At 40.8% G+C, this 14,586-nt stretch overlaps 1 protein-coding gene across 4 annotated transcripts in view; it reads left to right on the forward strand.

Moving 5' to 3' along the window:
* Positions 1–14,586, forward strand: part of oclnb (occludin b) — a 41,006-nt gene that overhangs the window by 3,346 nt on the left and 23,074 nt on the right. Inside the window, exons 1-4 of one of the 4 annotated variants that reach the window (XM_041186922.1) lie at positions 4,943–4,962; positions 5,271–5,406; positions 7,089–7,776; positions 9,374–9,535. In XM_041186922.1, the coding sequence (XP_041042856.1) occupies positions 5,351–5,406; positions 7,089–7,776; positions 9,374–9,535 (906 nt within the window). In that variant the 5' untranslated portion in view covers positions 4,943–4,962; positions 5,271–5,350. Of the gene's footprint in view, positions 1–4,942; positions 5,097–5,270; positions 5,407–7,088; positions 7,777–9,373; positions 9,536–14,586 lie in introns of those variants that run through there. The other 3 variants (XM_041186919.1, XM_041186920.1, XM_041186921.1) reach the window with 3 other exon arrangements.

Here is a 14,586-nt window from a genome sequence, read left to right on the forward strand (position 1 = left end):
GACTTGTCATCCTTTAATCCCAATAGTTTAATCCCAGTAGCTTTTCTCTAGTGATGGTGATTGTTCTATGTTCCTTCTTCCCTATACCCTCTGCACTACCTGTTACTATAGGGGTGGTACTAATATCCTCCACCATGAAAACTGAGGCAAAATATTGATTAAGTGTATCTGCCATTTCTGTGTTTCCCACTATTAACTCACCAGTCTCATCCTCCAAGGGACCAACATTCGCTTTAGCTTCTCTCTTTTATATACTTGTAGAAGCTTTTGTTATCAGTTTTTACATTTTGCGCTAGTTTTCTTTCATAATTTAACTTTGCTCTTTTTATTATTTTTTTAGTAACCTTTGTTGATCTGTAAAATTTTCCCAATCTTCCAGCTTGCCACTGACCTTTGCAATTTGGTATGCATTAGTGTTTGCCTTTATGTTATCTTTAACTTCCTTGCTTAGCCATGGATGCTTTTTCCCCCTCTTACCATCTTTCTTCCTCTTTGAAATATATTTTACTTGTGAGGAATTGAATATCTTCTTAAATATCTGCCACTGTTCATCAACTGTCCTACCTTGTAGTCTTCCTGCCCAGTCCGCTCGGGCCAAATCTGCCCTCATGCCGATGTAGTTACCTTTGTTTAACTCGAGAACACTAGTGTGGGACTCAAGTTTCTCACTCTCAAACTGAACTTGGAATTCTAGCATGTTGTGATCACTCTTCCTTAGAGAATCCTTTACTATGAGATCATTAATTAATCCCATCTCATTACACAAAACCAGATCCAGAATAGCCTGCTCCCTGGTTGGTTCCACAGTGTATTGCTCCAAGAAACAATCTCTAATACACTCTATGAACTCTCCCTTGAGGCTACCCTTGCCAATTTGATTAGCCCAGTCTATATGCATATTAAAATCACCCATGATTATTGCCATGCCTTTCTTAGATGCTCCCAGTATTTCCTGGTTTATACTGTGCACTACTGCTGAACTACTGTTTGGAGACCTATAGATTACTCCCACCAGGGACTTCTTTCCCTTGCTATTTCTTAATTCTACCCAGACTGACTCTACGTCTTGCTCTCCAGTGCCTATATCATTCCTCTATAGTTCTGATTTCTTCCTTTACTAACAAAGCTACACCACTTCCTTTTCCTTCCTGCCTATCCTTCCGAAACACTGAGTTTCCTTGGATATTCAACTCCCAAACCTGTTCTCCCTGTAACCAAGTCTCAGTAATCACCACCAAATCATATCTATTTTTTTCTGTTTGCGCTGTTAACTCATTAGTTTTATTCTGAATGCTACGTGCATTCAGATACAAAGCCTTTAAGTTTGCCCTATTGTCAATTTTCCCTACTCGTAAATGATTCTTTGGTGCAATATGGCATTCACACACTGTCCCTTCCTTTCACTTTTTGGTAACAATCAGCCTTGTCACTAACCTGCACTCTTAACCTCTCCTCAAACTTTGATTTTTCATATTTCCATGCAACTGAACCTTCTCTCCAACTATTTAGTTTAAAGCCCCATCTACAACCCTACTTATGCGATTCGCCAGGACACTGGTCTCAGCATGATTCAAGTGGAGCCCGTCCGAATGGAATTGCTCCCACTTTCCCCAGTACTAGTGCCAATGTCCCATTAATTCGAACCCACTTCTCCCACACCAATCTTTGAGCCACGCATTTACCCCTTTAATCTTATTGACTCTGTGCCAATTAGTTCGTGGCTCAGGTAGTAATCCAGAGATTATTACCTTTTGGGTTCTGCTTTTTAATTTAGCCCCTAGCTGCTCGTATCCTCTCAGCCGAACCTTTTTCCTCGTTCTACCTATGTCGTTGTTACCTACGTGGACCACGACAACCGGATCTTTCCCCTCCCACTCCAAGTTCCTCTGCTGCCTTGATGAGATATCCTTAAGCCTGGCACCAGGCAGGCAACACAGCCTTTGGGACTCTCGATCCTGGCTACAGAGAACACTATCTATTCCCCTGACTATACTATCCCTGATTACAATTACATTTCTCTTTTCTCCCCCGACTTGAATAGCTCCCCGTACCTCGGTGCTATGGTCAGTTTGCTCATCCTCCTTACAGTCCCCTCATGTTTCTCTCATTTTCTCTCATCTAGTTTTCTTCAGAAAGTGCTACAAATATGTCAAATTGACACTCTGTTTGGGTTCCGCCAGGGTCACTCAACTTCTGGCTTCATTCCAGCCTTGGTTCGAACATGGACAAAAGAGCTGAACTCCAGAAGTGAGGTGAGAGTGACTGCTCTTGACATCAAGGCAGCATTTGACCAAGTATGGCTTCAAGTAGCCCTAGCAAAACTGGAGTCAATGGGAATCATTGGTTGGAATCATACCCAGTACAAAGGAAGATAGTTGTGGTTGTTGGAGGTCAATCCAACTCCAATCTTAGCTCCAGGACATCACTGCAGGAGTTCCTCAATGTAGTGTCCTAGGCCCAACCATCTTTAGCTGCTTCATCAACGATCTTCCTTCCATCATACGGTCAGATGTGGGGATGTTCGCTGATGGTTGAACAATGTCCAGCACCATTCCTGATGCTTCAGATACTAAAGCAGTCCGTGTCCAAATGCAGAAAGACCTAGACAATATCCAGGCTTGGGCTGACAATATTCACACGACACAATGACCATCTCCAAAAAGAGAGAATCTAACCATTGTCCCTTGACATTCAATGGCATTACCATCTCTGAATCCCCCACTGTCAACATCCTGGGCAGAAACTGAACTGGACTAGCTATATAAATACTGTGGTTACAAGAGCTGGTGAAAGGCTAGGAATCCTGCAGCAAGTAACTCACCTCCTGATTCCCCAAAGCCTGCCCACCATCTACAAGGTACAAGTCAAGAGTATGATGAATACTCTCCACTTGCCTGGATGAGTGCAGCTCCAAAAACACTCAAGAAGGTTGGCACCGTCCTGAACAAAGCAGCCTGCTTGATTGTTTGTGGAAGGGGTGCCATTCACTTCCTCCACCACCAACAAACAGTAGCAGCAGTGTGTACCATCTACAAGATTCACTGCAGAAACTTACCAATGCTTCTTAGGCAGTACCTTCCAAACCCGACTGCTACCATCTAAAAGGACAAGGGCAGCAGACACATAGGAACATCACCACCTGGAAGTTCCCCTCCAAGTAACCCACCATCCTGACTTGGAAATATATCATCGTTCCTTTACTGTTGCTGGGTCAAAATCCTGGAACTCCTTTCCCAACAGCACTGTGGGTGTACCTACATCACATGGACTGCAGCAGTTCTAGAAGACAGCTCACCACCACCTTCTCAAGGGCAATTATGGATGGGCAATAAATGCTGACCCAGCCAGTGACACCCACATCCTGTAAATGAATTTTAAAAAAGAGGTATCTGGAGTTGAGTAGAATGGAACAAAGAATGTGCCACATACCCCATGAAAAAGCAGGCATGGCTGAGATTCATTTGGATTCCCAAAATTCCCTTTAATATATTTTGCTGAGCACAGCCTATCCATTTACGAACATGGACCTTTTAAATGTTTTCCATGGCTGCACAAAAACTGTAACATAAAGGGCTCGACTTGTACTCAGTCTGTGCGGCAACTTTCAGGTGGCTGTGCACCACAATGCCCACAGCTTAGAGAGAGTATTAATAGTGACACCCTTTATTTGGAGGAAGTGAGTGGAGTCAAAGGAGAAGTTTCTCAATGTATAAACAAGTCTAGCCAAGCAAAGGAGGGCAGTGATGTATGGAAACTGTTTGGGCCTCTATTCAAGGTATAGACTGGGTGTCCATGGTGAAAAGGCATTGGTTAGGGTCAGGAAACTGGAAACTTGTAAAGTGGCAGAGGGTTGCTGGTGCAGGTGGGCTAAGAGAAAAAGTCAAGATAGGAAGAAATAAATTCCATGGGGCAAGAACAAACTGAAATGATGGAACTCCAGTTTTTTGATCCCAGAAAGGAGAAGTGGGTTGTGAGAGTTTGGGGGACAATGAGGTTGGATGTGGGATTGGGAAGGGGGGGAAGATCTCCAGAGAACACAAAGTCAGTGATGATAAGGGAAACAATGGTTGCTGGTGGATTTCTGGTGCTTGGGGAGGTTGGCAGCATTGGATCCACCAATTATGACATTTTTAATGAGATTAAGAGTTGATCTGATTCACTGACTTTATTTAGCCATCTTTCTCCTCAATGCAGTCACCTAAACACTTGCCTTTTGGCCTGTGTGATCCCATATGGAATGCAGAATGTACAATATAGCATCGAATATCCAAGTTCACAAAACAATGAGTTCCCATCACGACAGGTGGACATACTGGATGGTTCAACCTTTGCAACGTAGAAGTCAGTTCGCCAAACAACAGTATGCTGTCCTTTATAATGCCGGATGATAACTTTCGATAGATCTTGTTTACTTATCTTTAAAGTCGGGAGTGCCACGATGACGTGCATTTCAGAGTTTTCCAGTTTCTGTTTACAGATACTTCTCCAAATCGTTGAGTCATTTGCATCACACCAAGTCTCCATCTCTCGTGATATCTCTTCATCACAGAAGGAGTACTTATTCTGGAGGAACATAAAACTTTCGAAATAAATGTGATTGAAAGGGACGATATAAATAATGGTCAAGGAAACGTCAGTAACAAAAATATGGCAGGACCTTGCATGGTCCACTAAAGACTCCATATAAATGCAAGCTATTAAAAGACCAAAATGCATCAACATTGTAAAAAAATGACTACGGTTTTTAGGTTATTTTTAAAGGGAGTTCAATAAATGAATTCCGCTTTTGATATCTGGTTCTTTCACTGTTGAAAGCTGGTTGCGGATCAGGTGAGGCGCTCACACCGATTGCATTCTTGCTTGTGTTGGTTATGTACTGAGCTGGAGGCGGGGGGTCTGCCTGTGATTGATGTGACTTTTTGGTATGCAGCCTGTGGCCAGTAGGAGGGCGCTTGTTCCCAGGTCAGGTTGAGCTGGTTCAGGTGCAACAGCAGCAGTTAAATACGGAGACTACGTAACTTTTAGAAAAATATAGATGTTGAAAAGGTTTTCGTTGATTTTTAATGGTCGAAATTGTTTTTCTTTTGCATAGCACGGTACTAGATCACAACGGTTTTATATTCCACGTTTTTAAAAATTCAATTGTTATCGTGATCTGTTGACTGGGAATTGAGGATAGATGTTCTTTTGTGTGTGTAAATTGGTGGGGGGACGGGGGGAAGGGAGTTTCATTGCTTTGATTCTGATGCTGTTTGTTTGGTGTTTGTTAGGGTTTGAGCGGAATTTGTGAGCTTGGAGAGAAAAGAAATCCCCACACGGTCACAGAAGGTTTATAGTTAGAAGAGTGGAAATGTCGGGGCGAATATACGACAGCCCACCTCCCTACCATTCCGGGAGCGAGTACCAGTGAGTATTTCTCAGCCACAAAACTGGGCATTTCTTTGCGAGACTTGTTTTTTTCTCTTCTGCTTAACTTCTAATTTTAATATCAAAATCGATACTACTTTGAGCTAGTAAATTCAGACTTGTAAATAAATGTTTCCAATTGACATCCCTTTTCTCAATTTCCTGAAGGCTCTGGGATGCATTCGGCCCCTCAGACCTCAGCTTCTGATTCTAACTTATTGGCCTAGCTTTAAGCATGAAGAAGTAAGCCATAAACTACCGTGCTTGATTTACCTCCCTGTTTCTGTCTGATGTCTGCTGCACACACCTTCTTCGCCTCCCCCCCCCCCCGCGTAAAAGAAGGATTTGGAGGAAACCTCGGGTGAATTCCCCCACCCCTCGCTTTCGCACCCAGGAATACTTTGGCTAATTTTAGCACCTGTAACCACAATTTCGTGAGACCAATTCAGTTAGCACTAAAGGTGGATTCGATCTTGGATTTTCCTGGTACTCGTTAATCAGCTATTCACTGTATGAGTATTTAACAAATAAAGGGAAATGAAGGGATGGAATGAACTTTGATTCCTCAGCAATTAATACTAAATCATTAGTATTAAACTGATAGTTAATAGTAATATTAAGCTCAGCCCTAAAAACCAATATAACTCTATTAGTTATATGTAGCTAGTGGTAACAACTATATTGCCCTGATACCTCACCTGTAACTAATAGTGATCCTATAAATGCTGATATTCACATTGTAACTAAATCTAGAATCTTGCTGCACTGTACAAGATCTGCTCTAGTGTCCCAGTTGATGCCATTTTAACAGGCACTGTTGCTGACTGAGCTAATTGCATAGACCAGGGATTGAAACTGGGACCGTGCTGGTCTAAATTCTTCAGTGCCCACAATGCAGAATATTTATCTACTGGACTACCACAGGAATTACAATAAGGATGGTAAAAGCTGTCCACTTTAATCCGTATGTGTAGACTCTTTTTTGTCATGGATTGTCTATGAAATTGTTCTTTTTGATGTGGCTTCATTTAATGTACACAATGGCACAGTAAAGCATAGCAAACTTTCCAATTGCTCTCCCTCCCATTAGTGTTGCATAATTATCACATGCTACGTTCTCAAGTTTGAAGGTTATCAGATGAAATATAAACATGCTGGTTCCTACTTTAGTTCCTCTGCATCAGAATAGCAGTTGTTAATGAGAACTTGGGTGGATTTCTACCCCATCAAAGCACTGAGGCCATACTTTACATCTCTGCTGCTGGCTCCAACTATTACAGACCAGGGCTTGAATCCATGACCTTCCTGGGTTGTGTATATCTGGACCAGATAAAAGATGTGAAAAATTTATGTAGAATATACTTTTCTCAATTCACAATTTGATTAGTTTCTGGTATGATTTTAAAAATACAACGGCCAGTCCTTTTTTAAGTTAGTTAAAGTTATCAAGTTTTTCTGCTTTCATATGTCTGAATAGTAAACATCAGCTGAACAGTCTTGAATGTTCAACTTTTAAATAATGAATCTGCTGATCATTGACCTTCATTGCTGGTCCTTGGAATACTATAAATTTTGTATTCTGATTAAATAATCTTGGAAACATTGTTGTGAAGAACAATACCCATTTTTTGTGGACGTGTATAGGCTGCATTGTATTAATTATTTTTCCTCCAACTTTACAGCCACGGTTCTGTCTATGCACCAAGCAAGGATCTATATGATGGAGAGATCCGATCCCAGCCTGCTGGTTCCTATTATCCAGATGAAACACAGTACTTCTACAAATGGTCTTCCCCTCCAGGAATTATCAAAATTTTAGCAGTCCTTATCATTGTGATGAGCATCGGAATCTTTGCGTGTGTGGCATCAACTTTACCCTGGGACATGGACTATTATGGAGGAGGGATGGGGGTAGGGAATGGCATGGGATATGGTGGATATGGAGGATACGGGGGTGTTGGTGCAGGCTACGGATCTGGTACAGGTTATGGATACGGTGCTGGAGTTGGAGCATATGGATATGGAGGTGGCTACACTGATCCACGGGCTGCCAAAGGCTTCATGATCGCACTAGCTGCTGTCAGCTTTATAGGACTTTTGGTTGTCTTTATCGTACTCGTTTCTAAGGCCAGGCTTTCGAGAACAAGGAAGTTTTATTTAATTCTGATGATTTTGTGTGCAGTCATTGGTTTTATAATGTTTGTGGCTACAATAGTCTACATCATGGGAGTAAATCCAACAGCGCAGGCTGCAGGATCAGTATTCTACAATCAGTTACTGACTCTCTGCAACCAGTTCTATATCCCATCTACCACTGGTGTCTTCACAAATCAATATCTCTATCACTACTGTGTGGTAGAACCACAAGAGGCAAGTATTTTACATGTCATTCATGTGCAACTAGTAAATATGCTCAATTAAACTTGTTTCATTTGTCACTAGATTTTGTATGTGTACTCTAGTGTAAATATATAGAATATTCTCTATACTCAGTGAAGTAATATAGTAAGTAGGAATAGATGCCAGCATTGTGCTATTAAGTTCCTTCACTTTGAGTAGTTGAGGTAAATAGTTTTTGCACTAAAGCCATTATGAATAAGAACAATTTTAATGACTTACAGTTTCCTAAATGGGTAAACAAATTTTAAGCCCACACCCTCCACATCCTGCAGCAGTATTGTGTTGTTCCAGTAATCTAACTATCAACTCTGTAATATAACCTTTTAGAATTAAAAGTTTTGTTAGCTCTATAAAATATCAAGTCTTACCATGGTTAACACGTGAAGTAAGATAATAAACTCAATTTAGCTATTTGTAAATAAAGTTAAGCTGAAGGCATGTGAAAATTGTGTACGTTCATGCATTTTAGATGTACTGGAATGGAAAGGATACTAATAATGAGATATCTAAAAAATGTGAAGGTCTGTTGAAAACAATTGGATGAGTTCTGCTTCATGTCTTAGGTGGTTTGGACGCTCATGAGCATCTTCGCATGTTAGATGACAAAAAAAAATCCATCCGCAATGTATATTTTGCAAATGATGTCATGTTAAAGGTAAATTCATAGCCAGGATACCCTACACAAAATGTCCATCTCCGGATAATTATTCCCAGTCAAACTTACCTATCATTTTGAAAGAATGTGAAGGAATTGGATAGAGTGCAAAAAAGATTCAAGAGAATGATTCCAGGGATGAGGAATTTCAGTTATGAAGAGAAATTGGGACTGTTTTCCTTGGTGAGGAGATTTGTTAGAGATATTCAAAATCATGAGGGAGTTGGTCAGAGAAGAGAGGGAGAAACTGTTCCAACTCTTGAAAGGGTCGAGAAGAAGAGGGCACTGATTTAAAGTAATTGGCAAAAGAAGCAAAAACGAAATGAGAAAAACCTTTTCATGTAGTGAGTGGTTAAGGTCAGGAATTCACTGCCTGAGATTGTGGTGGAGGCAGGTTCAATTGAAGCATTCGAAAGGGAATTAGACTGTTATCTGAAAAGGAAGAATGTGCAGAGTTATGGGGAGAAGGCAGGAGAATGGCACTAAGTGAATTGCTCATTCAGGAAGCCGGTGCAGACATGATGAACCAAATGGCCTCCTTCTGCACTGTAACAATTCTGTGGAAGCTGTTAAATGTATACCAGATCATATGAATGTTTGTCCTGTGTGTGCTTAGCATTATTTGGCAGTTCTGATGACAGTTCTTTTATAAAGAGTCAGTGACTTCTCAAACAATATTTACATGCAGAATTATGTGGAATCGTTCACACTGGCACTTAAACCACATTTCTGCAGCAACTAAAGATTGTTAAAAAGGTGAACCACCTTCTGTAATAATTTTCCTAAAATAACGAGGCAGTTAATACATACACTTTTCTGTTTCCCTTTTATGTTATAGCAGTGCCAGATCAATGTGATTGTACTGATACAGGCCTGGTCATTGTTTAACTTTTTTCTGGTGTCTCTCTCTAGGCCCTTGCAATTGTGATGGGATTCCTGATTGTAATAGCTTTAGGTCTAATCATCTTCTTTGCCTTTAAAACACGAAGCAAGATCATGAGATATGGTAAAGAAAGCGTCCTGTGGGATAAGAGTCATATGCAGGATGAGACACCTCCTAATGTCGAAGAGTGGGTAAGGTTCTCTCTCTATTTAGTCAAGCATTAATTGCAGATGTAAAAATGCTAAGAATACTCAGCAGGCCAGGCAGCATCTTTGGATAGAGAAACAGATTTAATGTTTCAGTTTGATAACTTTTTATCAGAACTGTTCTTGCAGATACCTCTGTTTCTCTCTCTCCAGAGGTGCTGCCTGACCTGCTGAATATTTCCAGCATTTTCTGTTTTTATTTCTGATTTCCAGCAGTATTTTGATTTTGTAAGTTTCAAATGAAGGCTGATGGTAGGAAGTTTTATCCTCTGTAGCAGAATTCCACTGTTGTTTTTTCTGGTGCCAATAAAACCTTGCAAATATTTTGAAATATTTAAATTATCAAAAGAAATAACAGACTTTCCCATAAAAGCTTTTGTTTATTATCTTATTGTGGTAATTAGTCTATCCACTGCAGTTATTGCATGCAATAAGCAGGTTAGGAAGGAACAATTTCTGTACAGCATGGATACAGGACTTCACCGATCCTGTCTTCTCTTGTATAGAGAGATTGCACTACAATAGGTAAGCAAATTATGCCAGATTGGATTAACTGTTTCCTTGAATAATTATGTTCAGCTGTTCTGTTTTGGGGGAACATGCATACATAACACTCTGCCAACCAAATTCATGTAGAACAAGTAATTGTCAGTATTTTTTCTTTGGTGCGCTAATAACATTTTTACCCCTTGTTATTGATTACACCACTTTTGGAAATATAAATACAGAGGAGGACTTATTCTTCCCAGTTTTTCAGTGGCATGTAAAAGGCCCGTGTGGCAGTACGATGACTTGCATACTGTAGAGCACCTTGCATAGGGAAAAACATCTTGGTGTACTTTATTGGACAATGGACAGATGTGGAGACTGAAACAAGCAGAATGGTGGTATAGGGCAAACATGATCAAAGATGAGGGTGTTTAAGGGACTTGGAAAAGTTAGGAAGGAAGTTGCAGGAGTTAAAGAGGACAGGAACATAGTGGCTGGAGGACTAGCTGCCAGTGGTGGAGCAAGAAGTAAGAAGGCAAATGGTTGCTGTGTTGGGGCATGCAGATGGAGGAGGTGACTGAGGTCAGTGATTAATTTGAAGGTGGGAACAAGAAACTTGAAATAAATTTGTTGAGCCAGTCATTTGGGCATGTATGTGGATGATGGTGGTGCTTTTGTGTGGTTGAGGACATGACTGGCATTCAGGGGATTTGTTTGTAGAGGCTGATTTTAGCGTAGATTCAGCAAGGAATGGTGACTTCTATCAAGTCCTAATCACAGCTTTGACACTTTAGGACCTTCCTCAGAGTTCGGCAGGGGTACAGCGTGAAGTGAAGAAAGCCTTGCACTGGCTATAACCCATAGCATCGCTGGTCAGTTTGGGCAGACTGAGAAATCGGCCCGCTAGCAGCTGCAGCAAAATAGAAGGTCCAATCCAAGTTTCAACAGCTGCCAGTGTTTATCTCAAATAATTCTTCCCAGTAGGAATCCAGTGGAAATGGCATCGATTTGAAAATATTTCCATGTTTTTTTTAAACCAAGATCTACAGTGGAATTTCAGCAACAATCAAAGCTGACATTTATTACTCGCACTAATATTGAGAAATGAGATGTGTGGTACATTTCTGCAACCTTAATATTCAGTATTAGAAATATATAGAACTTCTATTTTGCTTTTTTTAGATAAATAAGGCTGATCAACTTCATGTTAAATAGGTATGATGAAGTAATGCTTGATCACATTTGTTGATATCAAACATGGTGAATTATGACTAATTGTTTGCAGAGGGATATTTGCAGGGCCTTTTATTTTCTGTGGCTGTTGAAAGTTTCTATGGTCACCATATTGGTTCTTTAGTACATAATTCTCGCACCAATTTAAATCGACAAAGTTATAAAATTAGCTTTGACCCTGAGTCCTTGGTTTGGTTGGATTTGGATTTTTGCTACTGAGGTGGGTAGATTGAGTCGGTGCCAATGTGGCTGGAGGCATCAAGAGTCCCACTGAGAGGAACTATTTGAGATAAACACTGGCAGCTGTTGAAACTTGGATTGGATCTTCTATTTTGCTACAGCTGCTACTGGGCCGATTTCTCAGTCTGCCCAAACTGACCAGCGATGCTATGGGTTATAGCCAGTGCAAGGCTTTCTTCCCTTCACCCTGTATCCCTGCCGAACTCTGAGGAAAGCCCTAAAGTGTCAGAGCTGTGATTAGGACTTCATAGAAGTCACTATTTCTTGTTGAAGCCACTCCCAAATCAGCCTCTACAAACAAATCCATTGAATGCCAGTCATGTCCTGAACCACACACAACTTGCTGGACCTACCTCAGTTAAAAAGCATTCCGAATCATGCAATTTTCGCTTCATTGGAGGGAAAGGGAGTGGTGGTGCGGGGTGGAGTTGGGCTTGCCAACCCCAAAAGCCGAGAATAGGCAGCCACAGCAACAAGCGAGTACCAAGGCCTGCCTTGATTCTCTAGCTTTGTCCCAATTATTTCAGAGGCTGTTAGGCTCACTAGCCCTCATTCCTCAGGCATTGCATTCACCCCCTGCCCCCCCATGGCCCCTCCAGGCCAACACATGCCTGTCACCCACCCCCCCACTGGCTCCTGATGCCCTCCATGCTGCTCCCATAGCCATTTACCCAGTATCTACTATGGGAAGACCTCAGGTGCAATATGGCGATGAATAATAAACTTGTAGCAGTCTAACACAGCTCTCTCTCATGCACACTTGATAGTGGGGGGGAAACCTTCCATTCATAAAACCCATTCAAAGCTACTAAATCTCAAGTGGTTAATCTCTTATAAGAACAAAACTTCTTTCCAGACTTCCATCAAAGACAGCTAATCCTTTAATAGCATCTTCAAACCATCAATAAAACTGCTAAATCAGAAGCCCCTGTAGAAATATTTGTAGCTCTTGAAACTTGGGCAATCATTCATAATGATACAATAATAGCCCTTTGGGAAAATGTCAACAAAGAACTCTATTGAAACTGCATGACCAGATGCTGCTGTTTTAAAACTCTGAAAGCAGCAGCCCATTTTTTTTGTAAGTTTAAGGAGCAGGAGATTTAAAAAAAACTTCAGATCATCACAGTTGTACAGACCTTATCCACCCTTCAAGAGTGTTTACATCTACTCATCAATTCATGACTCCCAAACTATGGATGAAGTCCCTGGCAACAAATAAAATGGGATCTTTTCGAACTCTGAACTCAGCACTAAGTTCAAAAGAGCAGCAGACTTCAGGTTTCCCACCTGTGTGAATCATATCCTGCCCCTTTCCCCCTGATGGCAAAAAATGTCTTCCTGACTCTCATATTAATGGGCCAGATTATTGCAATTAGGGAAATCACAGGAATGATACAGTTGACCCATTCCCAGTTAGGGAGAAGAAAATTCAGTTGGCTTTTAAATTACCCTTGATATCTGATGATCCCTGCTGGAAGTGTGTGTGGTGTGAATATCCTACAAGGAAAGGTATGAGCTGCTGTTAAGCCCTACATATGAAACTTCTTTAAAAATTCATTCATTGGTTGTGGAAGTCACTGACAATGCCAGCATTTTTCAAATATCCCTAATTGCTCTTGAACCACTGGAGTCCATACACTGTAGGTCTTCTCAAATGCTGTTAGGTAGGGAGTTTCAGAATTTTGACCCAATGATAATGAGGAAACAGATCAGGATAGTGTGTGACTTGGAGGGCAACTTGCAGGTTCTGGTGATCCCAGGGGCCTGGGAAACAGAAAATGCTGAAAATACTTAGGTTAGCTAGCAGCTGTGAAAAAAGAAACAGATTTCATGTTTCCGATCGACACACATGAAATAACAATTATTTGGGCAAAGAAAAGGTTGAACTGCACCACTGCCTGAATTGTAACCAAAAGAAAGGTGTGAATAGTAGTGTGTGACCTGTGGCTGCTGAATAACTCCTACTACTTTTTGTGGTCTTCACACTTTGAGATCAATTATGTTTATAAAATGAAAAAAGTGTCAAACACTCTTGAAAGGCTCAGTAGGCCAAAGCATTGTATGGGTTTTCACGAAAACAGTAGTTGTGTGTTTGGGTGGAGGTCTCACTTAAACTATTATTGGGTCTGATTAGAAGTAACCTAATGGAAGAAATAGAGAATAAAGCCAAGAAGGCGATCCCTCACCTCAGATGACTGAGTTGAGGGAAGACTGAAACAGCTTGGCTATTTTTGGCCCTGAAAAATGACCAAGAACTGACCTTCTGGAAGTATGAAGTAAATGATACAGAGAAAACACTGCTACTTTTTGAATTATGATAAGTCAGGCAAAGGGAATGCAGAATGAAACTATTTAAAAGGCTACAAAATGTATGGAAGTTCCTAACATGGTGCATTCCTGCTTAAAGCATTGGGGACAAAACCCTGGAATCGGGAATGGTGGTTAGAAAGAGAAATATGTGATGGGGTCTTTTTGGATAAATGAGCAAGGGACAGCAAACCTTACATTGTAAAGGAAAAAATTGTGTAGATAAAATCTCAGTAGAGGCAAGGATTTTAGGCTGCCTTGGGTTGTCACAGACCTTTGAGTGTTCTGTTTAGTTTTGTAGTAATTGTAGCTTTAAGGAATGTAGAGACTGAAGCTTTTAAGACTTATTGTGTTGTATAGTATCACGTGATACTATGAATGAATCAGCTGTAAGCACAGGGAACCTTAGAGTGGGAGTTCTTCTAGCTGTGGAACTTGATGGAAGCATGTAACTGCTGCTGCAGCCTGTAAATAAAGTTCAATGTTTTTCATTAGAAACAATTTGGAAAATCAAGTCCATATCAAGTTTACACACATTTCTACGTAATGAGCTAAATGCTTGTGTATATTTATGAAATGTTGTTCAGAAATTAAGGTGATGCTCTATAGAAGGTTATTGGTTCTTCAGTATATGGTAGGACTGTAAAACTGGCCTGGTTAACAGGGAGGTAAAATATCATGGTTCCTGAACTTGATCGCTGTCCAGAATAGATCGAGCTTAGCAGTAGGTCCCACAATTGATACGGAGGAGGGGAGCAAATAAA

This window comes from Carcharodon carcharias, chromosome 4 (genome assembly GCF_017639515.1).
Source record: "Carcharodon carcharias isolate sCarCar2 chromosome 4, sCarCar2.pri, whole genome shotgun sequence".
Classification (NCBI taxonomy): domain Eukaryota; kingdom Metazoa; phylum Chordata; class Chondrichthyes; order Lamniformes; family Lamnidae; genus Carcharodon; species Carcharodon carcharias.